At 38.9% G+C, this 25,596-nt stretch overlaps 2 protein-coding genes across 10 annotated transcripts in view; both read right to left on the bottom strand.

Moving 5' to 3' along the window:
* The window catches only part of ZFP30 (ZFP30 zinc finger protein), a 48,673-nt gene extending 32,802 nt beyond the window's left edge, over positions 1-15,871 (bottom strand). Inside the window, exon 1 of the mRNA XM_074315778.2 lies at positions 15,853-15,871. The gene's annotated coding sequence lies outside the window, so the exon portion shown is untranslated. The remainder of the gene's footprint in view (positions 1-15,852) is intronic.
* Positions 7,319-25,596, bottom strand: part of LOC141566945 (uncharacterized) — a 34,324-nt gene continuing 16,046 nt past the window's right edge. For 5 of the 9 annotated variants that reach the window (XM_088800623.1, XM_019749886.3, XM_088800626.1 and 2 more), the window contains exons 3-5: positions 16,217-16,343; positions 15,853-15,945; positions 7,319-14,586 (exon numbers count right to left, since the gene is read on the bottom strand). In XM_088800623.1, coding sequence (XP_088656749.1) covers positions 12,254-14,586; positions 15,853-15,945; positions 16,217-16,343 — 2,553 coding nt within the window. In that variant the 3' untranslated portion in view covers positions 7,319-12,253. Of the gene's footprint in view, positions 14,587-15,852; positions 16,025-16,216; positions 16,360-25,596 lie in introns of those variants that run through there. The other 4 variants (XM_019749888.3, XM_088800627.1, XM_074315732.2 and 1 more) reach the window with 4 other exon arrangements.

Here is a 25,596-nt window from a genome sequence, read left to right as displayed (position 1 = left end):
TTTTCTTCCTTACTTTGAGTTATTGACATAATTAAAGTTAATATACTTGAATTCACTGGAAACCTGTTTGGTTATGATATCTTTTATATTTTACATATTACTGTTGTCTGCAAACTATAATTCTTTCCCATTTTTGTATGTTTTGATATCCTAATATTTAAAGCTTATCTTTAAAGTCTATTTATCTACATCTATATCTATATAGATACATATATATTTAAGCTTTTGAGTCTCTACTGGTAATTAAGATTTCATCCTCAAAGCCTGGTTTGTACATGCATTCACTTAGGAAGATTTTGTTATTGCTATTTGTATTAGTTACCTATTGTGTAAAAAAAAAAAATTGCCTCAAAATGTAGTACCTTAAAACAACACTTATTATGTCACAGTTTTTGTGGGTCAAGAATGCAGGCATGATTTAGCTGGGGAACTCAGACTCAGGCCTCACAAGGATTCAATCAAGGTTTTAGCCATGGCTGCAGTCATATCAAGGTTTAGATGGAGAAAGACCCACTTCTGAGCTCATTCATATGACTGTACAGGCTTCAGTCTTTGCTGGCTATTGGCTGGAAACATCAGTTCCTTGCCACATAGGCCTCCCAAAGGGTCTACTCACAACACAGCAGCTTGCTTCCCCAGAGCAAGAGCTGAGAGGTAGACAGAGGGAGGAATGCAGAAGTCACAGTCTTTTTGCAACTTAATCCCAGAAGCGATACCCAAACTCTATTGCTGTATTGTGTAATTGAATGCCAGTACTCAGGTCCAGCTCACACTCAAGAGGAAGGGATTACACAGGGTGTAAATACTAAGAGTTGGGGATAATTAGGAAATATTTGAAAGATGATCTATCACTAGTATTGATTTACTTTCCAATAGGTTAATATTCTTCTTAAATTTATATGCACACACATACATTAAGTAGGGATTCCACTGATTATTTTTGTGTGAGGATGTTAGTTGTTAAGAATCATTTATCATCCATAAACCAACATCCTTTTTGGCCTTCCCATTTATGATCACATTTTCCCCATCTATATTATCTAATACTTCTAAATATATTTGGTCTTTTTCTCAGTAGCCAAAATTGTACCTCATTCTGGTTACTGACTCACTTGCCAAAAGGATGATCATGTCTGTGTTTCCCATCATATGCGGATGCTGTTTCTGTATATACTGCTTTTTACAACGGACGTGAGAAGTATAAAGCCACTAAATGATTCATGTACAGTTGCTCCTTGAACAACACAAGTTTGAACACATGGATATTTTTCAATAAATACTATAAATGTTTTCTCTACCTTATGATTTTCTTAATAACATTTTCTGTAGCTCACTTTACTGTAAGAATACAGTATATAATACATATAATATGCAAAATATGTGTATCAACTATTTATGTTATCAGTAAGGCTTCTAGTCAACAATAGACTAGTAGTAAAGTTTTGGGGGAGTCAAAAGTTATACATGGATTTGCAACTGTGTGGGATCAGCACCTCCAACCCCCATGTTGTTCAAGGGTCAACTATAGTTGATTAATGGCAAGAGATGCAGTTTAAAGACCAGGTATATAAAAATATTCGTTTCTCTAATATTATAAAAAATGAAGTTTCTCTCCATTCCTTCCATTCTGTTTAACAACTGGATGTTACCTCTTTAATATACTGTCTTCAGATTCACATTTTCCCTATAAAGTAGAAGATATAAAACTGAATCTTCCTATTGATGACCAAAAAAATAATGAACGACAGATATTAATATTTAGGGCACATGCTTTCTCAATAGTAATTAATACAAAAAATGGAATTAACAAATTTAGAGGGAATATGTCCTATTAATATAAGTACTATACATGAATGGAGATTATATATGGATGTGATCATTTATAGTGGTGAGTGGAATGTAAGACAAACTATGTCTTACCATTGGCAGTTCATTATATTATTGTTTCCAAATATTCATTGTCTTTCCCAATGGGAAAATTATATCTCCTCCCATTCTTGACGTCAGACTTAGCCATATGACTTACAATGTTCCTCCCTATGGGGGATTATATTTTCCTACCCCATTGACATCAAGCTTGACCATTATATTTACTTTAGCCAGTGAAGTATGAACAGAATTGATATGTACCATTTCCAAGTATTAGTTTTGTGTCCGAATGTATAGGATTACCATTTCTCTTTTTCTAAAATATTGTTCCATTAGCTCAGATAGAGTTTGCTCCTTCAGCATGGTACCAAAATGAAGACTGAGATGGAAGAGATTTAGGCCAAGCAATATTGGATATAAAGCATGAGCAAGAAATAAGTGTATGTTGTTATATTGCTGAGATTTAGGGTTCCTTCTTAATATGGTATAGCTTAGCCTAAACTGATGAATTTCTTTCTATATCAATTATACAAGTACTGACAAATTGATCCCACTCTCTCTGAATGGTACATGATGTTATGTGTGTATTTGTATATTGCTTTAACCAACTATTCATAAATATCTTTTTTTTTTTTTTTCATTAAAACTGACTTCCGGGCCGGCCAGGTGGCTCAGGTGGTTGGAGCACTGTGCTCCTAACGCTGAGGTCACCGGTTTGGTTCCCACATGGGCCAGTGGGCTGCACTCTCTACAGCTAAGATTCTGAACAACTGCTCTCCCTGGGGCTGGGCTGCCACGGGCTGCTGTGTGCTGCTGCGGGAGCAGCCACAGACTACCGTGTGCCGCTATGAGTGGTCGGTGGCCATCATGAGTGGCCAGCAGCCAGCATGAGTGGCTAGCAGCTAGTGTGAGTGGCCTGACTGGTGACCGACTGCCTCAGCCTGGGGGGAGCACCAGGCTCATAATACCAGCATGGGCCAGGGAGCTGTGTCCTACAAGACTAGACTGAGAAACAACGGCTTGAACTGGAGTGAGGTGGGGGGAGGCAAAAGAAAGGGGGAAAAAAAACTGACTTCTTGTTTGTGCTTTACTTTTATGTCATTTATGCAACGCAAATGATATTTGTGGAAATTAAATGCCCCTTAGTGAGTCTCAGATGAGTCAAAGTTCTAAATGCAAGAAAGAGAAACAGGGCCGGCCCGGTGGCTCAGGCGGTTAGAGCTCCATGCTCCTAACTCCGAAGGCTGCCAGTTCGATTCCCACATGGGCCAGTGGGCTCTCAACCACAAGGTTGCCAGTTCAATTCCTCGAGTCCCACAAGGGATGGTGGGCAGCGGGCCTGCAACTAAGATTGAACACGGCACCTTGAGCTGAGCTGCAGCTGAGCTCCCGGATGGCTCAGTTGGTTGGAGTGCGTCCTCTCAACCACAAGGTTGCCAGTTCGACTCCCGCAAGGGATGGTGGGCTGTACCCCCTGCAACTAGAAACGGCAACTAGACCTGGAGCTGAGCTGCGCCCTCCACAACTAAGACTGAAAGGACAACAACTTGAAGCTGAACGGCACCCTCCACAACTAAGATGGAAAGGACAACAACTTGACTTGGAAAAAAGGCCTGGAAGTACACACTGTCCCCCAATAAAGTCCTGTTCCCCTTCCCCCAACAAAATCCTTAAAAAAAAAAAAAAAATAGAAAGTCTGAGTAAATAAACAGAAGATACAAAGAAGAGCCAAATGGAAATTTTAGAAATGAAAAATGCAATCACCAAATTTAAAAACTCAATGGCTGGGCTAAACAGAAGAATGCAGGGGATAAGGGAGGGGGGAAAAAAATCAATGAACTTGAAGACAGAGCATTACGCATTACCCAATCTCAACAACAGAGAGAAAACAGACTGTAGAAAAAGATCAGAACCTCTGGGATCTGTGACACTGCAATAAAAGACCTAACATTCTTATCCTCAATGTCTTAGAAAGGAGGAGGAAAAGGAGAGGCTGAAAATGTGCTCGAAGTAATTAATAGTTGAACATGTACCAAATTTCATTTAAAATAACACATGGACCTACAAATTCAAGAAGGTGAGAAAACACCAGATAGAATAAATAAATCCACACAAAGACACATCATAGTTAAACTTCTGAAAATTAAAAACGCAGAAAAAGATCTTGAAAGCAGCAAGAAAAACAACACCTTATATATAGTGGAAAAACAATTTGCATGAGCATCTGGTCAAGACGGTGGAGTACGTAAATGCTGTACTCGCCTCCTCTCCCAACCACATCAAAATTACAACTAAAGTATAGAACAACCATCATTGAGAATCCCCTGAAGTCTAGCCGAACAAAGTCCTATAACTAAGGATGTACAGAAGAATCCATGTCGAGACTGCTAGGAGGGGCAGAGATGCAAAACGAGCTGGTCCCACATCCACATGTGGCAGTTAAATATCGGGAGGCTCTCTGGCACTTGGTGCCCACCATTACTTCCAGTGGGACTGGGAAATCTGCATTGCCAGACCCTACCCCACATTCCTCCTCACCCCACCTCCCTACCACCCCGCCTCACAGGACTTCATCCGTCCCCTTCCTCTGATATTCCCAACCATCCCAGTCTGGATTTGAGTCCAACGCAGTAGGCTGTGTGCCAGCATTTCACCAGCAAGTCAGGCTGCCGCCAGGGCAAAGGAGGAAGCAGTGGTGGTGGTGGCAGAGCCCCAGCAGTCTACAAACTCTGGACCTGAGAAGAGAAAGGCGGGAGAGCCGTCTACTCTTCTCTCCGTCCCCTCCCCTCAACGCTCTTCTCCATCCTTCCCAGAGCCCAGCATTTTGGAGTTGAAGGCCAAGGTCCAGAGAAGGGGGTGAGATTAGCATGGATGGGATTTGCCTACCCAGTGGATTCTTTGTTCTCTAGGTGCCTTGCCTAGACAAGTGTGTCATATTCATTGAGCAAAATCTTTCTCGGTCTTCTGTCTTAACAATGGTGTTCCACCTACTGGAAGGAAAGATTCAAAACATGATGTGAGACTGTGTTTTGTCTAGGAAGAAATGAGGCCTTGGTAGAACCAACTGGCAAACATGCCCTAGTGGAAGCCATGTGGTTCCATTAGGGAGTGACCTGGACTTTGCTGGGTGAGGCAATTAGCTGTGACTGGGGGTGTGGTGTTTTGGGATGGCAGTCAGGGGTGTCTGGAGAGAAGACATGACTCCAACACTGTAGGAAAAAGTGTGTTGGCTTCCAGGCAAGGCGCTCTGTGTGTCTTAGAGCAGACCATCAGGAGCACCTGGAGGTGAAGTGCTGGGGTCTGGACTCTGATGGCAGCTGTGTCGAGTCCCATGTAAGGCATGTCCCAGGGGTGGGCACTTGGATCAATGACTAAAATTCTCCCCGTCAGATAATTGTCACCTGTACAGTGGTGATGAACATGAAAGGCTCTAGTTTTCTTTAATAACCAGCACTAAGAGCCCTTAGAGGGATCAAAGTCAATAATATCACATCGAAAACCACAAGAGGAAATGTGCAGTGTGCCAACCTAAGGCTAAGGGGCTAATAGACAGGGTGGGGAAAAAAATTAAGAGCATTTTCCAAGCAGCAACCCTCATCCCCGAAGGTACAACCCCCTGGAATGACTTCTCAGTACAAAGAGTGAGAACCAGAAGATGAAGTACTGGTAGGCCACGCTCAGGCAGATACCACTGGTAGGCACTTGGGACATGGACTGAAACTCTCTGTCAGGCCATTGCCACCACCATAGTTGTGATAATTTTGGACCACTTTCTTACACAATATACAAAAATATATTCAAAATGTATTAAATACCTAAATATAAGATCTGAAACTCTCAGAAGAAAACTTAGGCAGTAAACTCGTTTACATTGGCATTAGCAATTTTCTTTTTGATATGTGTCCCTGGGTAATGTTTACAAAAGCAAAGATAAATGGGACTATGTCAAACTAAAAAGCTTTTGCACAATGAAAAAAACCATCAACAAAATGAAAAGTCAACCTAGTTAAGGGGGAGGATATTTGAAAGTGGTATTTGTGATAAGGGGGTTTATATCCAGTGTATAAAGAAGTCATGCAATTCAACATAAAAAACAAACAAACCTACAACCATTAGATTAAAAAGTGGGCAGAGGACCTAAATAGACATTTTTCCAAAGACATACAGATGGCCAACGGATATGAAAAGATGCTTAACATCACTGATCATCAGGGAAATGCAAATCAAAATCACAGTAGGATATCGCCTCACACCTGTCTGAATGGCTATTACGGAAAAGTCAACAAATATCAAGTGTTGGTGAGGATGTGGAGAAATGGGATCGTTCATGCATTGTTGGTGGGACTGTAAATCAGTGCAGACACTATGGAAAACAGCATGGAGTTTCCTCAAAAAATTATTAGAACTACTATATGATCCAGCAATTCCACTTGTGGACATTAATTCAAAGAAAATGAAAACATTAATTCAAAAAGATATATGCACCCCTGTTACTCGCAGCACTATATACAATAGACAAGAAATGGAAGCAACTTAGGTTTCCATCGATAGATGAAAGGATAAAGATGTGGTGTGTGTGTGTGTGTGTGTGTACACAGACACAATACACACAACAGAATATTACTTAGCCATAAAAAAGAAGGAAATCTTGCCATCTGCAACACTATGGATGGACCTAGAAGGTATTATGCTAAAAGAAATATGTCAGATAGAGAAAGACAAATACTGTGTGACTTCACCTATACATGGAATCTAAAAAACAAAACAACAAACAAAAGATAAACAGACATAGATACAGAGAACAAACTGATGGTTGCCAGAGGGGAGTGGGTGGGGCTTGGGTGGAAAAGGTAAAAGGGAATAAGAAGTACAAACTTCCAGTTATAAAATAAATAAGTCAGGGGATAATAATGTATAGCCCAGGGAATATAATAATATTGTACTAACTTATACAGCGACGGATGGATACTAGACTTACCATGGTGATCATATTTTAAGGTATATAAGTATCTAATCACTGTTGTATACCTGAAATTAATATAATATTGTATGTAAACTATACTTTAATAAGATAAATAATTTTTAGAAATTTATACATATTAAAATCATTTTTAAAATAGCCAGAACTGAACTTGTTGACAAATAATAAAAATATGGACCAGCTACAACTGCAGGCTCTCCAGACCTTATGCCCTCTTTTATTACATGGAAAAACACAAATAACTGTTGTGAAAGTCTGATATACAAAAATATAAAAATTCCAATATATAGTGATGGAAACAGAACTGACTCTGGGTGGTAAACACACAATGTGATATACAGATGATGTATTACAGAATTGTACACCTGAAATCTATGTAACTTTGCTAACAATTGTCACCTCAATAAACTTTAATTAAAAAATATATGTATATAAATAACATAATCTAATATGTAATCATACAGTACATATAATAGAAACATTTTATTATAAGGAACATACAATATTGTGATGTGCTATATATTGTAAATATCAATAGTACTAGTATATAATGATGTGCACATATAAAATAATATACAAATATATTTGTATTTATAACATCTAATAATCTTTTATCAAATATAATTTGAATTACCACATAAAACACAATACTTTTGAGATTCATCTATGTTGTAGCTGTGTCAATAAATCATTTGTTTATGGTGTCATAAATCAGCCTTCTTATGGCTGAGTACTAGTATTCCATTGTATAGATGTACTACAATTTGTTTATTCACCCACTGATGGACATTTGGGTAGTTTCCAGTCTTCTGGAAGTTATACACAGTTTCAGTGAACATTCAGTTACATACATAAATTTTTATTTCTCTCAGATAAATACCTAGGAGTGGCATTGCTAGGTTAACTTTATAACTTGCCAATCTTGTGTTCGGAGTGTATATACCATTTTACCTTCCCACAAGCAATGCATGAAAGTTTCCATTGCTCTGCATCCTTGCCAACTTTTGGTACTATGTTTTTAATTTTTTTTAGTCATTCTAATAGGTGTGTAGTGGTATCTCATCATAGTTTTAATTTGCATTTTCCTGATGACTAATGATGTTGAGTGTCTTTACATCAGCTTATTTTCCATTTGTATCTCATACAACCATATGGATAAATCTCGAATACAGCATGTTAAGTGAAAGAAGTCAGACTCAAAAGGGGATACATACATACTTACACATATATGGGTACACACACATTCATGTACATTGTGGAAAAGGCAAAACTATAGAGAGAGGAAATAACTCAGATCAGTGACTCCAAGGGGTCTGGAAGTGGGAAGAGGAATTGACTTAAAAAGGGACAGGAGGGAATTTAGAGTAATGAAGGAACAGTTCTTTGTCTTAATTACTTCAGTGTATGTATTTGTGTTTGTCCAAATTCACAAAACTGTATACTAAAAAGGGTAAATGTTAATGTATATAAATTGTCTCAAGAAATCTGACTTTTAAACGTATTATTACTAATAAATACAGAATAAATACAGAATACAGAAACGTTATAATAAATACATAATAACTGAAAGTAATTTACAGTGTTTCCCTTTGTGAGGTTTGGGCACAGCCATGCAGCCTGGTCAGATCCTTGTGTCAATTTATAACTACTACTATTATCAACAACAGGATACTGTTGTTGGTCTCCACCAGCCCTGCTCCCTTCATGTGACCCATATGAAGTCACTAAATGCTCTGCAATTCATTTTACAGGTAAGGCAATTGAGGCCATGGGGAAGTTGCTGGGCTGGCTCAGAGTCCTTCAGCAGGTCAGTGTTGGAACCAGAATTTCAATCCATATCCACAGCTTTCTGTATTCTGCTTGCATCCCTCCTCATATAGTAAATGGGAAGGTCAGCTTGTGGTCTCCTGGGGCCCCCAGGTCCTCCAGCCCACTCCAAGCCAACAATTCCCTGAAGGGGTCTATAAGGCTAGGACCTCATTCCTCCTCCATCCTCCAGGGCTCCTGTCCATGCAAATAGTGATGTGGAGAAGCAGTGCTGGAGACATTGCAGTAGCCACACTGAAGGGCCTCAGGAAGAAATGTGGGCAACAGGAAATCAGCATCCATTGTGTTAGAGGCGGTCAATAGGAAATAGTAGATACTACTAGGATTTAATGGAGCAGTCACACATACTGTGTTAGTGGGTAAGGGGAATCAAAAGATATTGTGCTGGTTGTTTATGAGGGTCCTATGGCAGAGGGCAGTGGAGACTCCAAAATGCACCCAAGTAATGTGGAGTTTATGGTGCGTTACTAGTCTTCGTCCTTACTTGGGGGGAGGGAAACAGGTTAGCGGTACACATCAGAGTTCAGAGAGGGTACTGGGGGCATCACCACAGGCTGTGTTGGGGATAGTTATGGATACTGCTAGATGGGGTAATGAAAGATAACTGGTCACTATTATTGTGATGGACAAGTAATGGAGGGGGCACAAGAGCCATGCTGCTAGAGGGGTAATTAAAGTATCGGGACATGATATTAATAGTTGGATTAGGTGAAGTATATCACGGTTCTTTATTCTGATTGCAGTAAGTGGTCATCAGTCACTCCTTAGGTCAAAGTGGGAATAAATGGGGAGTATGGAGGATACTAGACCTTGTCACAAATGGGGCGAAGTAACAGACATTATGCTAGAGGTAATTGTGGAAGAACTAATGAGATCTCCAAACACAATTTCCTGGAATTAATGCAGTGTGACAAACATAATACTAGAGTAAGGTAAATGAGGAATAATGGTGTCCAGATATTGTGCTGCGGTGGGTTAAGAAGGAGATAAGGGGGTATCTCCAGACACTCTCTTGAGGGGTCAGCAAACACTGTCCTAAGTTGGGGAATAATGGGGGGTCAAGACATTGAGTGAAGCCCCAGATATAGTGCTGGATGAGGTAAAAGGGGGGGTAATAGAGGGTCACCAGACATTGTTCTAATATAGGGAAAGGTGTATGGTGGATCATCGGATACTGTGAAGGCATAAGATAAAGGGGAGCCTTGCCAGAGGGTAAGGGGGGTGGGGGGTGGGGGGTGGGAGATGAGGGTAAGGGAGATCGAATATATGGTGATGGAAGGAGAACTGACTCTGGGTGATGAACACACAATGGGATTTATAGATGATGTAATACAGAATTGTACACCTGAAATCTATGTAATCTTACTAACAATTGTCACACCAATAAATTTAATAAAATTAAAAAAAAAAAAAGATAAAGGGGAGCCAATAACAGATCAGATACTGATCTAAGGTGGGGTAATGGGATGTCACTAAGCACTGCCCAATTTGGATGAGGGGATTAAAGAGGCAACCCTAGCTCTGCACCCTTGATTAGGTCCTGCCCCCATCCTCAACCCCCATGCTGCTGTTCACAAAGGCAGGAGCTTGTCTGCACAATCTATTTCTCAATCCCAGCATTGCCAATGGAATGACCTGGAGGAACCACCCTGTTGGTTCCAGTTTGGCCATTCAGCAGCGGAGCACTCAGACCCTCTGCCTGCATCTGTGAGGACATTACAGCCCCAGTCTTGGGTCAGACATCTAGCTTCTGGGGAAGGTCTGCCCCTGTCTGCATACTATTGCCCCCCCCCCCCATACTGTTGGCTTTGGGCATACTTGTCAGAGCACAATGAGCAGGTCTATAGGTTAGGTTTTGGGGTGGGCAAGACCCTGTTGAGGTACAACTGGGGGGAGGGGGACAGGGCATGCTGCGGCAGAGTTAGTGGGCTCTTTTGGAATCACTCTGGAGGTGACTATGGTATTTCAGAATCATGGCAGGGAATCCTCAAACACCAAGCATCTATATGGAATTTCCTGTGCCTCAGTTCTCCCTTCTTTAAACAGGTTGCTATCAGGCCAAAAGGTTTACAATGTTACAGCTTTAGGGCCTGTAAGGAGGTGCAGCCCAGGTAAAGAATGGAGGTGAAAAAGCCCGGTGTGTTTTAGGCAACGTGGTTCTCCCCATTGGAGCATTTCTTATGCTACAGTATAAAAGGATCAAAGGGAAGTCATGGGATGAGTAGAGTCGACACTTCAGTGAGAATTTATGGAATGCCTGTTGTATGTCGGGCATGGGTCTAGACTCACAGTGGTGAACAAAACAGGGAAAAACATTCTAGTGTGGGAGGCATAGACAAATAAGTGAAATATATAGAACATCATGGCAGTAAGCGCTTTAGAGAAGGATAAAGGAGGAAGGGTGGGGTTGGAATTTTAAACCAGGCAGGCAGGGAAGGTCTCTGCGTAGAGGTGCCATTGGAAGATACAATGAGGAGCTATGCTCATTGAAGAGGGCAATGCAAATGCAAAGGCCCGGGCGCAGGATCTAAACTGATGTGTTTGAGGCCCATGGGGGAGAAGGTCCTTGTGAAGCACATGGCATAAAGATGGACACAGAGAAGACAGTGAAGGTATGTTAGGGTTTGTTTTAATATGTGATTGATTTCTTATTATTATTATGAAGGCCAGGGCATTAAGGAAGCTGAATGACCTAGAAGAACTGTGACAGAAAATAGGGGGCTGGAGTGAAGAGGTGACTAAGGAGATCTGAAAATTTTTACCTCAGAAGCTTTCCTGAGGGTAGTGGGAATTCACAAGACACTATAGTGAGAACTAAACACAGGTAGGTAAATACTGTCTGGGAGATTATGGCAGTCAATACACATAGTGTTTAGCACTCATGGACCATTATAATGCAATTATGGGGGTCAGAAGACAATGTGCTGGGGACTCATGAGGGTCAAAGACACTCTACTAGTAGGTAATGGGGAGTTTACAAGTGAGGATGCTAGAGGATAATGGGGAATCAACATACACGCTGAGGTTTGTGTTTGTACATATAAAGTATTATTTTATTATGATATCTTTCTTTATAGAAATACTTGATGGGGGATTCGGTAGCACAACCATCTTAGATTCAACACAAGAATGAAAAACACTCAAAAGTCTGTTAGACAATGTGTTTTGCAACAAACATCTCACAGAACTTAGGGTTTGTTACTATGGTAGATATTATGTTGTTCCACCATTTAACTTGTTGGCACTTCACCTATTCCACAGTAAAAAATAGATTACTGTTAACATGATTTAACATAATCTTTCCTATGCAGAATTTGGTAACAGTGTTCCATATTTTTCAGGCCTCTTTTAATGTATCAAATTGAAAAAAGTTCCTTCTCAGTATGAATGCCTCAAGGTTTAATGAGGCTGGTGACTCCCCTCGGTCAGGGCCCTTTCACAGGTCCTCTTCTGAGCAGTAATGTAACATTCTGATGGGGCATTTCTACTTACGATTATGTGTACATTTTTCTGCTGCATGAATTCAATAATGTACAATCAGAACTGATCTCACTGAGATTTTCTCACACAGTTCTCTCAAGTGTGAATACTCTGATGCACGTTGAGCACTGATTTCTGGACGAAGCCTTTCCCACAGACTACACACTTATAAGGTTTGTCTCCAGTGTGTGTTGTCTGGTGTTTATTCAAATTTGACCTGTCAGTAAAAGCCTTTCCACACTCAGAACACACATAAGGTTTCTCTCCTGTGTGAATTCGCTGATGCACTTGGAGCTGTGATTTCTTAGTAAAAGATTTGCCACAGTCACTGCATTCATAAGGTTTCTCTCCAGTATGAATTCTATGATGTATAATCAACTCTGATTTCTGTCTGAAAGTCTTGCCACATTCAGAACAGATGTAGGGCTTTTCTCCAGTATGAGTTTTCTGGTGCTTACTGAGATTTGACCTGCCACTAAAGGCTTTCCCACACACCGCACACACATATGGTTTTTCTCCTGTGTGAATTGGTTGATGCACCAGGAGTTGAGATTTGGAGGTAAAGGATTTCCCACAATCACAGCATTCATAAGGTTTCTCTCCAGTATGAATTCTCTGATGAGTAATGAAATTTGACTTCCTGATGAAGGCTCTTCCACACTCAGTACATACATAGGGTTTTTCTCCTGTATGAATTTTCTGATGCACAATGAGTATTGATTTCTGGTTGAAGGCTTTCCCACATTCTTGGCATTCATACTGTCTCTCGCCAGTGTGAATTTTCTGGTGTATGTTGAGGTGTGACTTCTGGGTAAAGGCTTTTCCACAGGTATTGCATTCATAAGGTTTCTCTCCAGTATGAATTCTCTGATGGGTAATCAAGTCTGACCTTTGTGTAAAGGCCTTTCCACACTTAGGACATATATAGGATTTCTCTCCTGTGTGAGTTTTCTGATGTGTAATGAGATTTGATCTGTTGGTGAATGCCTTCCCACATTTAGTGCACATATAGGGTTTTTCTCCAGTGTGAATTCGTCTATGCACATGGAGTTGTGACTTGGAAGTAAATGATTTCCCACAGTGACATTTATGAGGTTTCTCTCCCGTATGAATTATCTGATGTGCAATCAAGTGTGCCTTCTGAATGAAGGCTAGCCCACACTTCATGCAGACATATGATTTTTTTCCTGTATGAATTCTCTGATGCACAGTAAGTGCTGACTTCTGAGTGAAGGCTTTTCCACAATCACTGCATTCATAAGGTTTTTCTCCAGTGTGAATTCTCTGATGTATAATCAACTCTGACCTGTATGTAAAGGCCTTACCACATTCAGTACATATAGAAGATTTCTCTCTAACTTGAACTTTCTTATGTGTAATGAGGTTGGAACTATTATTAAAGACCTTCCCATATTCAGGACACATAAAGGGTTTCATTCTTGTGTGAATTCGTTGATGCACCTGGAGTTGTGACTTGGAAATGAAGGACTTCCCACAGTTATTGCATTCATATGGCTTTTCTCCAGTATGAATTCTTCGGTGTGCAATCAAGTGTGTCTTCTGGATAAAGGCCTGTCCACATTCAATACATATATAGGATCTCTCACCTGTATGAATTTTCTGATGCATCTTTAGTGTGGACTTCTGTGTGAATGCTTTGCCACAATCACTGCATTCATGGTGTCTCTCTCCGGTATGAATTTTCTGATGTATACTGAGATCTGAGTTGTAAGAGAAGCCTTTCCCACATTGATGGCATTCATAGAGCTTTTCTCCTGTATGAATTTTCTGATGCCTGAAGAGAGAAGATACTTGGAAAAAGGCTTTTCCACATTCATTGCACTTATAGGGCTTCTCTCGGGTATGGGTTCTCTGATGTATAATAAATTCTGGCTTCTTTACAAAAGCCTTCCCACAGTCAATACATACATAGAGTTTTTCTCCTGTATGAGCTTTCAAATGTACCTTGAGTTGTGACTTCTGGATGAAGATCTTTCCAAGTTCAGTACATTTGTGAGATTTCTCTACTGTATGAATTTTCTGATGTTGAGAGGGTGCTAGTCTATAGCTTAGGATTTTTCCACATTGATTATGGTCCCATAATTTCTCTCCTGTTGGAGTACACTCCTGGTCAGTATAAGAAGAAATTTTACCATATTCGGTAATCCTATGAATGTTCTTTGACTCATTGTTTCTATTATGACCGTATAAATCTAAATTATGCTTCAAAGCATTTCCAAATGAGTCACATTGATGGGGTCTTTTTTGGGAAGGAATATTTTGGCTTACATGAATTATTTTTCTACTGTCCTTATATTCATAATCCCTCTTTGTACTCATTATTTCCTTGATGAAAGCACCATCTCTTAAATATTTGTTGCCTCTTTGCTGATGGCTTTCTATCTGGTCACCAATCTGCCACAATTTTTCTAGAATGAAATACAACATAACATCACTTGTGGCATCACCTCCTCTCCCTGTCAATGTAGAAAGAAGCTTTCTCAGAAATTCCCTGCTAGGAGGTTCGAAACCCAAACTCTTCTTCTCAAAGGAGAATGAAGAGATAATTGCAGTTCAAAGAGCAGCTAGCAGAGGCTAGAAGGGATGGTCATATGGCTCATCCAGGCTGAACACGGAAAAGGATGAGGGTGAATCATTGGGTGAGGAGGCTGGTGATAGTGGTGATAGGAAACATTCTGGGATACAATTCAGCAGTTAAAGGAAATAAACTTTATGAATACTGTACCATGGACAGATGTGGAAAAATTAAGGAAAGAACAAGATAGTGCTATAACATTTATATAAACAATACAAACCCCAAGTCACTTTAAATTTTAAAAGAATATGCACGAATGAAAAAATATTTCCATCATACAAAGTAATCGCCTGTGGTGAAAAGTGAGATGGGTATGGGGATAAAAAAGAAAAGATTGAAAAATCAAACAGCAAGAGAATCCTTACCCAGACTGATGATGATAGTATATCCAAAATAAGGACCATGATTAAACTCAAACCAGTCATGTGAAGTACAGAAATAAAACAATTACAAAAATCTGCCAACCAGGCAGATACACCCCCAGACACTGTGAAGATACTCAAACAACACTGAAAAGAAATGTCAGAAAGGTACATCTAAAATGACAGTGAACCCTAAGTCATCAGTTAGATAAAAGACATGGGGAATGGAAAAGTAAGAAATCCCATGTCAGTTCCTATGGAGAAAATAGGAAGAGAGTCTGGTCGGAGGTAAAGTTCAGAGGCATCTCACAGTGAGGAAAGAGACAGAGGAAGGAAGGAAGACTAACAGGAGTGGGAGTGTGCAACATATAGTACTTTTTAAAGAAAGCACATCCATGAATGCCTGAATGTATAAAGAAAGAATCTTGGACAATGGGGAAGGAAGAAAGAAAAAGAACGTTAGAGAAAAGGAGCATAACCAAGAAAATAAGAAAATCTTTAATTAGGCAGACTGGTACATGATCCAAAATCCAAAAAGCCAAGGAACAAGACAGAAATGACAAAGGCATTCAAGTAGAAGGCATTTAGTTATTTGAGAGGACACTGTCAAGGGTCCTCAAGCAATACGAAAGATTTAGAACCTTCAAGAAGAGTCATCTTCATAGCGTTTCAAAAATACTAATCTTTCTCAAGACAACTGAGATTTACTCTGCTGTCTCCCATCTGGGCACACTTACCTGAACAGCTCTGATGTGGGCTCTCATCCTGCAATGTCCATGACTTCTTTCCTTGCTCCAACATGAAAACCTCTGGTTCAGGAACTTGATACCCTGTTCATGAGAAATGGTAAAGGACTGGGTCCAGCTAGTTGTGTTTCAGAGTTCAATCAATAAAGTCTTGTTGAATGATGCTTTGTTCTTCAGGAAAGTAACCATATATCTCTGGGAACAGAGTAATATTCAGAGTGCCCAAAAGGGTTAAAGAATCCTAGACAAATCAAGGAGAAAACCATTACATATTTCAGACGTCTCACAGCATTTAGCAACTGAGAATGGAAACTCAGTGGGGCCTTCCCTCAGATACCCAGGTGTCTGTGCTTACCAACTGAGAGCAGATGGCTGTAGGTCTCCAGCATCACATCCCGGTACAGGTTTTTCTGAGCAAGGTCTAGATGCTGCCACTCCTCTCTGCTGAAATCTACAGCCACATCTCTGAAGGACACTGATCTCTGTAAGAGCACATTCCTTTTCAATGTGAATAGTTAGCTTTGGGGGATGGAGAGACTACATTTAGGAATATGGAACTTGGGTTTGCTTAATTTACCCTCTCTTTTAAAAAATCTTCCCTCCCCCAATTTCCCTAACATGTTATTATAAAGATTTAAAAACAACATACAAAAAACTTTAAAGAATTATATAGTGAAAATCTGTATACCCACTACATCACTAACATTTTACTCTACTTGTTTAATTACACATTTACCCATCCTTTTATCCATCCATCAATCCATCTTACTGTTTTGTGCATTTCAAAATAAACTGTGGACCAGTACACTTCTTACTAGATAGTTCAGAATGCAAATCATTAACTAAAATATAATTACCCTGTATTAGGTAAGATTTAATGAAATGCACATCCTCGGTGTATCATTTGAAGTTTTGACAAATGCATATACCTGTGTAATCCAAGAACTTTTAAAAAATGGTTTTTCACATAGAATGCATATTAAATATCTAGTTTTACAAAATATTTTGTGGAAGAAGGAAATCCAATAAAGAATTTCTGCTATTTTTTCTACACTTAATCATCAGTCAATTACTCATTTTTCAAAACTGAAAACTGAATAGAGTTTCTTTCAGTCTTCTAGCAACTAGATGAACAACCTGTGAGCAGTTTCTGAGCAATTTAGAACAAGCCATTAAGCCAGTTTTGAGAACACAAAAATGAATTATTCATGTTTGTAATCTTCTAGCAACTTAAAAGACTTGGAAAATAAACAAGACCTAAGTTTCAGAAGAAGAGAAAAAGAAGACACCGTTCAGTAAAATGTTAAACACAAAACTGAGGGACCAAAAAAGAAAAAATATAGTTGACCCTTGAACAACATGGGGGCTAGGGGTGCCAGTCCACCACTCAATTAAAAATACACGTATAACTTCTGACTCCCCCAAATTTAACTACTCATAGACTAGTGTTAATCAGAGGCCTTATTGTTAACATAGTTGATAAATACGTATGTTATGCGTATTATATAATATAGTCTTACAATAAAGCTAGAGAAAAAATGTTAAGAAAATCATAATGAAGAGAAAATACTCGTATATTTACAGTATTTATTGAAAAAAATCTGTGTATAAGTTGACTTATGCAGTCAAACCTGTGTTGTTCAAGGGCCAACTGTACATTCTCCATGGGGGAATAAGTTTATATTAGTTGAGAAATATAAGCTGGAAGTTGAGAAGTTTAATACAGAATGGGGAGTGAAGGAGGTCATTTCCTAGATAAAACAAAAGCAAAGATGTGGGATAGGAAAACACATGATTTTGGGGAACAGCAAGTAGCTCTATGTAAATAGAAAGAAATCTGCGCGATGTGTCAAGAAGGTGGTTATGGGAAAATGGTTTGATCAAACAAGTACGGATTTTTTTACTGTAAGTAATTAGGGTAATCAGATTTATATTAATTTTTTTCTATAGGATTTGTATTGCTTGCTAACCAAATAAGTGAGAAAAAATTCCTTATAGAATGATTGTAATAAATGAAATTAGGATAGAATTAGAAGTTAGGATAGAATTAGACTATCACCATTTCGCAACTCCTAACAAAATAATGGTTCTAGACAATAATCATTAAGGTTGCTCAATTGTTTCCAGTGAAAGACTGAAGAAGATAAGTATACAATGGATGGCTCAGCTAATAACACCTGCATCCACTGATGAATTTTAACATCACAAAAAGATAACCAGATTTTATGTGCCTCCTGGCATGATGTAGGAATTAATTTCATTACACCAATCATTAAGTATTCTTGCCAAAAAAAAACAATTATCCAACCTGAATCTCATCAAGCCTCCAGATCTAACAAACCCTTAATAGGCAATGTGAAGGACAGAGGTACATACTGAACAGTATCAAGACCGAAACGTCAGCTAAATCTAAAAGGCAGCAAATGATCTGTTTCTTCAAAAAATAAATCACAACAGAAAAAATATGGAGGGAAATTGTTTGTTTATTCAAAGAGACTTAAGAGTTGTACTAGAACCTCTCGTGCATGTGGAGTCTCTGACTCTCATGTATGTAGGACTCCCAAATACATGTATGTATTAAATTTGGTTATTTTCTCTTGCTAACCTGTCTCATGTCTATTTGATTATTAGAACAGCCAGAAGAACCTTGAGGGTAGAGAAGAGTTTGTTTCTCCTCCACAGTTGGGGTGATGAGCAGGATAAACTCACTGGCTGGAACCCCGTGATTCCCAATGAGACTGCTGCAGATGAGGTCATGGGTGTCTTAACACAAGCCAGCAGAAGGTAAGCGTTCTTACCATGGTACATCCCCAGATCTCTGTCTGTAGGATCCGGTGGAAGCAAAAGTGGTGAGAATCTTTCTTCTAAATTTACGCTGGCATGACAAAATATCTGTGAAACTCATTTCTTGGACTAGCGATTCATGGTTACTTGGCATACCATACTCATGGGTTTTGTTTTTGTCTGTCTCTGTCTGGTTTCTTTCCTTTCATCTTGTTATATGCCCTAACATCTTGGCCTTATGACTAGTGAGAATATTTTCTCTCTGGCTTCTATCATCCAGGGCGTGTACTTGCCAAGGTGCACCTTGTTCTCTATTGGGCTACGACAAGCTCTCAAGGGAGTTTCCCGTGTCTCTCCTGTTCCTCCCAGAAATGATCTATTATGTCTACCAGCTGGAGGATGCTTATGCATCTGGCAGGCAGCCAAATAGGCTGTGAATCCAAGCTTTGGAAATCTTAAACCTTATTCTGCTCAAAGGGGAAAAGCACATGATTCTGTTTTGGAACAGCTTTAAGACAGGCCTCCCATCTTTCTTAGGCTAACTCTGGGAGTAAACTTTCTTGTGAGGGTTGCATCTTTTTGCACTCTCCTTTGGGGATGCTCCTTGCATCCATATATTGGTTTGAGTTGCTATAGATCCTACCATCCAGGATAGTCAATGGATCCTTTTAATTGGAAAAACTTTTAAATTGGAAATAAATTTTTCTTAGAGAGCTCTCATATTGTTATAATAGCAAGTCATTAAGATTCCCTTAATAAGATGGAAGGACAGAAATTAGAACAAAAATCAAAGTCCACTCAACCCCTTTCCTATTTGTCTTCAGGCATTTGCAAATACTGTAAAAAACAAAATGAGACAAACAAACAAAAAAACCCCAAACCAAAAAACAACAACAAAAAAACCCAGGACATTGGAAGTACAACTGTCCTGTACTTAAGGAGACAAATAAAAGAAAGAAAAGTGGCAAAATCTTACTTTAAAATAACGTAAAAATTTTTATGTCCTCAGGATTCGGCTTGGTAACTATCAAGTTGGAAACTCCAAAATATGGCCAGACAGAAATGTGGGCTAAATTCCATTTATTACTAGGATCCTACCAAACTACTGTTATCCCTCAAGGAAATTACAACCTAAAATTACAATGACTATTATGAGGAATGAGCCAATTAGAAAACAAAAATTGAGCTGAATAAAACAAATTGGGTTAAAACAAAGGTTTTAGTACAGTACTAAGAAAGGGTGAATGGACTAAACTGACCTTGTTAACCCTCCAAGATTAAAGAGCCCCAAACAAATCTGCTCTATTTACCCCAGTGTGGAGAAATTTGCAAGACTGGAAGAGATTACAATGAGAAACTGGACCAGCAATCACTCAGGGCAGTCAGGCTAGTTAAATCAAGTTCAAGAATGACAGCATGGCTTGACCCCTTGACCCAAAACCTTTTTACTCAAGAGTGGGTAAATGGTCAAAAGATAGAAAAGAGAAATTTTCAGAACTCTCTGATATGGGAATTCATGAACTGTGGTACCAAAACCCATGGGTGAAGCCATGACTCAGGTTATAATTAGATTAAAAGAATACGGAAATATAAGGATTGGTAAGACTGTGAAAATTGGATGTTTAAACAGGCATTACATTAAAAAAATTATGTAAACTTTAACGATTGCATCTGTTACCTGATTACATTGTGGAAGCAGACATTGTGTCTCACTGGGGAACAGGGACGTGAAGGCTGTCAGTTCTTTCTTTTGGCTATCAGAGCGAAAGACTCTAGAAAGTAATAATGTCTGCACCCTCTTGGATCCATGGGATTGTTTAATACTGCCAGGAATATTTACTGTTTCTCCCAGTTGAAACCTAATAAGGTATCTGATAAGAAATGTACCCAGAGGGAAAGGAATATTCCAACAGTGGATGGATGGATTTGTCAGTCCTTTGCCACAACTTAGGTGGCAATCCAATTCTTAAAATATTAAAAAACAAATGTTCTTGTTTTACAAATGAAGTCTTTACAGAACCAGAGGTATGGCTCCAGAAACAATCCAAAGCCCACCAATTCTTTTTACCTTCCCTATTAATCTCAAAAGTCTTATAAATATTGGCTTTATGAAAAGAAAGTCCTTCAATGAAGAGCTTGCATTTCTTTCCCTGTACCTTTCAGATGTCGTCTCCAGGAATTCTTATCTGGGCCATCTTTTAAAATTCAAGTTTCAGGGCCTGCACAGTTTAAGCCCAAGCTGTTCCAGGGCCAACCGTCATGTTAAATAAGACAAGACCTCTCCATTTGGGAGCTTAGATTATATTGTGTGGAGCTACAACTCCACCCTCTTCACTGAAATGGATTACTCTCCTTTTCAAAATTCTGGTAAACTTGTTTTTCCACTCGAGGTCTTTCATGACCACTTCCAAACAAAAGACCATTGACTGGCAGAAGTCATTTGTTTTTGTATCCAGCATGGGGCAAAAAAAAAGATTGGTAAGTGGCTATAAAGAAGCCACATCAAGACTGGTAGAAAGGGCAGAGATGCGGAATGGGCCATCCCCACACCTGTGTGTGACAGTGAAGAATCAGGAGGGATATCTTGGTGGTAGGGGTAGAACCCCCCCTCAGCCTGAGGTGCAAGGGAGACTTGCCCCACACTGGGCTTCCTGGCCCAGAGTAATGAACTAGGAAGAGGAACCCCCACAACATCTTGCTGGGAAAAATAGTGGGAATTCCAACTCTTTGGGTGAGAGAGAAAGCACAGGAAAACCCAAACATCCTCTTAAAGAAGCTCTGCACAGACTCACTTGCTCACAGGCTTTCAGCCTGGGCTCTAGTGTAAGGACAGTGACTCGTGAGACATCAGAGACATACAGGGAGAGACTAAGTTGTGTGGTTTCAGGGCAAGAACTGGAAGGACAGTCGCCATTTTCTCTGTGTAGAATCCTCTTCCCCGTGCAGCTGGCAGGCGGGCATCATCTTTCGTGTGTTGAGCCCTCGCCCACACAGCCAAATCTAAATCTACATTAACCTGGTGAAATCGGCTTTCTCCACCCTAGTGACTCCCTGGGATCCCTGTCCCACCCACCATGCATAAATATGAACCATAAAATGGCAATAACTATGTATCTATCAATAATCACTTTAAATATAAATGGATTAAATGCTCCAATCTAAAGATATAGGGTGGCAGAATGGATAAGAAAAAAGAACCATAAATACACTGTCTACAAGACAACCACTTCACATCGAAAGACACAAACAGACTGAAAGTAAAGGGATGGAAAAAGATACATGAATGGAAATAAAAAGCTAGGGTAGCAACACTTGTATCATACAAAACAGACTTTAAAACAAAGGCTATAAGAGAGAAAGAGGGACATTACATAACGATAAAGGGATCAATCCAACAAAAGGATATAACACTTATAAACTCTATGGACCCAATATATGAGCACATATATAAAGCAAATACTGACCAACATAAAGGGGGAGATCGGTAGTAATACAATTATATTAGGTGACTTTTTCTTTTTTACAAAGGATCTTTTTTTCTTTTTAAACTTTTATTTATTTAAGTGTGTTTTTCCAGGACCCATCAGCTCTAAGTCAAGTAGTTGTTTCACTTTAATTGTGGAGGGTGCAGCTCACAGTTCCCCATGTGGGGATCGAACCAGCAACCTTGTTATCATGTTTCCCTGAAAATAAGACCTAGCCAGACAATAAGCTCTAATGCGTCTTTTGGAGCAAAAATTAACATAAGACCTGGTCTTATTCTACTATAAGATAAGGCCGGGTATACGATATGATATGCTATGATATGATATATGATGAGATGTGATGTGATATACGATATGATATGATATAATATATTTATTTTCGGGGAAACACAGTAAGAGCACCACACTCTAACCAACTGAGCTAACCAGCCAACTATATATTAGGTTACTTTAACACTCCATTGACAACAATGGACAGATCATACAGACAGAAAAACAACAACAACAAAAAAACCATTGACCTTAAAGGACACACTAGACCAGATAGATTTAATTGGTATTTTTAAAGTATTTCATGCAAAGCAGCAAAATATACATTATTCTCAAATGCACATGGAACGTTTTCCAAAATAGACCACATGTGAGGCCACAAAACAAGTCTCAATAAACTTAAGAAGACTGAAATCATATCAAGCATCTGCTCTGACCAAAATGATAGGAAACTATAAACCAATTACAAGAAGAAAACTGGAAAACACAAATATACATGGAAACTAACAAACAGCCTACTAAATAATAAATGGGTCAACACAAAGATCAAGGAAGAAATCAAGATAGCTTGAGACAAATGAAAATGAAACACAACAATCCAAAATCTATGGGACATAACGAAAGCAGTCCTAAGAGAGACATTCATAGCAATACAGTGTCACCTCAAGAAACAACAAAAATCAAACAATCTACCCTTACACTTAAAGGAACTAGAAAGAAGACAGCAAACAAAGCACAAAGTAAGCAGAAGGAAGGAAATAAGAAAGATCAGAGCAGTAGTAAGTGAAATAGAGGCTGAAAAAGATTACAAAAGATTCATGAAATCAAGAGCTGGTTCTTTGAAAAAATAAACAAAATTATAAACTTTTAACCAGACTCATCAAGAAAAAAAGAGAGGACCCAAATAAATAAAATGAAAGAGAAGTGACAACCGACAACACAGAAATACAAAAGATTATAAGAAAATACTATGAGCAATTATAGTCCAACAAATTGGACAATGTACAAGAAAAAGATAAATTCCTACAAACATACAAGCTTCCATGACTGAATCAAGAAGAAACAAAAAATCTGAACAGACTGATTACTACCAACAAAATTGAATCAGTAATAAAAAAACTCCCAACAAACGAAAGTCCTGGACTGGATGACTTCACAGGAGAATTTTACCAAACATTCAAAGATGAATTAATATCTATCCTTCTCAAACTATTTCAAAAAATTCAAGAGGGAAGGTTCCCAACCTTGTTCTATGAGGCCAGCGCTACCCTGATTACCCTGATTCAAAAGCCAGACAAAAGACATTGCAAAAAAATAAAACTATAGGCCAATATCCCTAATGAACATAGATGCAAAAATCCTCAACAAAATATTAGCAAATGACATTCAGCAATACGTTAAAAAGATCATGCATCATGATCAAGTGAGATTTATTCCTGGGATGCAAGGTTGGATCAATATCTGCAAGTCATTTAACATGATATACCACATAAAAATCATATGATCATGTATCAACAGATGCAGAAAAAGTGTTTGACGAAATCCAGCATTCATTTATAAATACTCTCAGCAAAATGGGAATAGAGGAAACATAACATAATAAAGGTCATATACCACAGCTAACATCATACTCAATGGGGAAAAGCTAAAAGCATTCCCCTTAAGATCAGGAACAAGACAAGGATGTCCACTTTCACTACTTTTATTCAACATAGTATTGGAAGTTCTAGCTACAATAATCAGACAAGAAAAAGAAATAAAAGGCATCTAAATTGGAGAAGGAAAAGGTAAAACGGTCATTATTTGCAGATGACATTATATCTAGAGAACCCCAAAGATTCCACCGAAAAACTATTAGAACTGATAAATAAATTTAGTAAAGTAGAATACAAAATTAATATTCAGAAATCAGCTTCATTTTTATGCACCAGTAACAAAATATTGGAAGGAGAAATTAAGAAAACAACCCCATTTACAATCTTGAAAGGGACTTAGAAAAGCAAACTTCCAATTTTAGGGAAGCCAGAGAACTTGCTGAAAAGCTACACCAAGCAATTCCCAAGGCTTTCTGAAAGCCTTTTGATTGGAGCAAAATTCAGACTTGCTCACAAAAATCTGACGAAACTGTTCATGACTACTGTAATAGACTTCAGGTCATTTTTAAGGAAAATTCTGGTCTTCCTTCAGATGTTCACTCCACTCAGAACTTAATTCTTTGTTAGTGGGCTGAACAGAAATCTTTCCCTCCTGCTTAAGAGAACCAGGATGGAATAGGAGACCAAGGCCACCCTAGATTTGGTCAATTTGCCCAACCAGCTTGCCCATACTCTACATGAGCCACCTAGAAGTAAGACTGCCAAGATTTTTAATTCTCAGTCTTGGCAAATGAGAGGCCCTATGCAAAACCCAAATATTCAAAACTTTTGCCACTACTGCCAAGAGCCAGGACACTTGAAAAGGGATTGCCATCAGTTTAAGTGTTGCAGACGCTCTTAGCCTTCTAACCAGCCTTTCCAAGGTCCTCCTAACACCCAGTGATAGGGTGTCGAGGGATTACAGGGGCTTTTTCCACTCCTTCTCCTTAATCATCTTGGAGAAACTTTTCTTCAAATTGTAAGGAAATTATTTCTATTCTTATTTACACTGGTGCTACACTCTCAGTGCTCAACCCCACTGTCATAAAACTGCCTGTCTCAGAGTAAAACGGTTCAAATAGTGGGGATTTCAAACAAACCTCAACAGGTTCACATCTCTGAACCTATTCCTTTTTGCTTAGGTCCCTTGAGAGACACACATTGTTTTCTCCTTAGTTCTTTTGCCCCTACCCATTTATTACAAGACTTCTCAGAGAACTATCATGCTGGAATATCCTTTTCCTGAAAGGGAGAAATGATGTTAGAGTTTGATGGTAACTGTCAGAATGGCCAATTAGGTGAATCACATGGCTTTTCAATATCGTTTATTTGTACTGTTTTTCACAGAACAGTAGCTGCACTGAGAGCACTGATCAACTATCCCTACTGGACCAACTGCCATCTTCTTTGTGGGAAAAATCTTCAATTGATAGTGGGAAAATCCAATTTAATATTCAAATTGATCCTTCAAAACCTCTTCCCAGAATTAACCAGTATCTTACAAATAAAGAGGCCCTTCAAGGTACAAAACCTTAATAAAAGATGACCTAACTCCTTATTCA

Source organism: Rhinolophus sinicus, chromosome 8, assembly GCF_057876585.1.
Source record: "Rhinolophus sinicus isolate RSI-liver-muscle chromosome 8, RSI-T2T, whole genome shotgun sequence".
Taxonomy (NCBI): Eukaryota; Metazoa; Chordata; class Mammalia; order Chiroptera; family Rhinolophidae; genus Rhinolophus; species Rhinolophus sinicus.
This window is presented reverse-complemented; position numbering and strand designations above follow the sequence as displayed.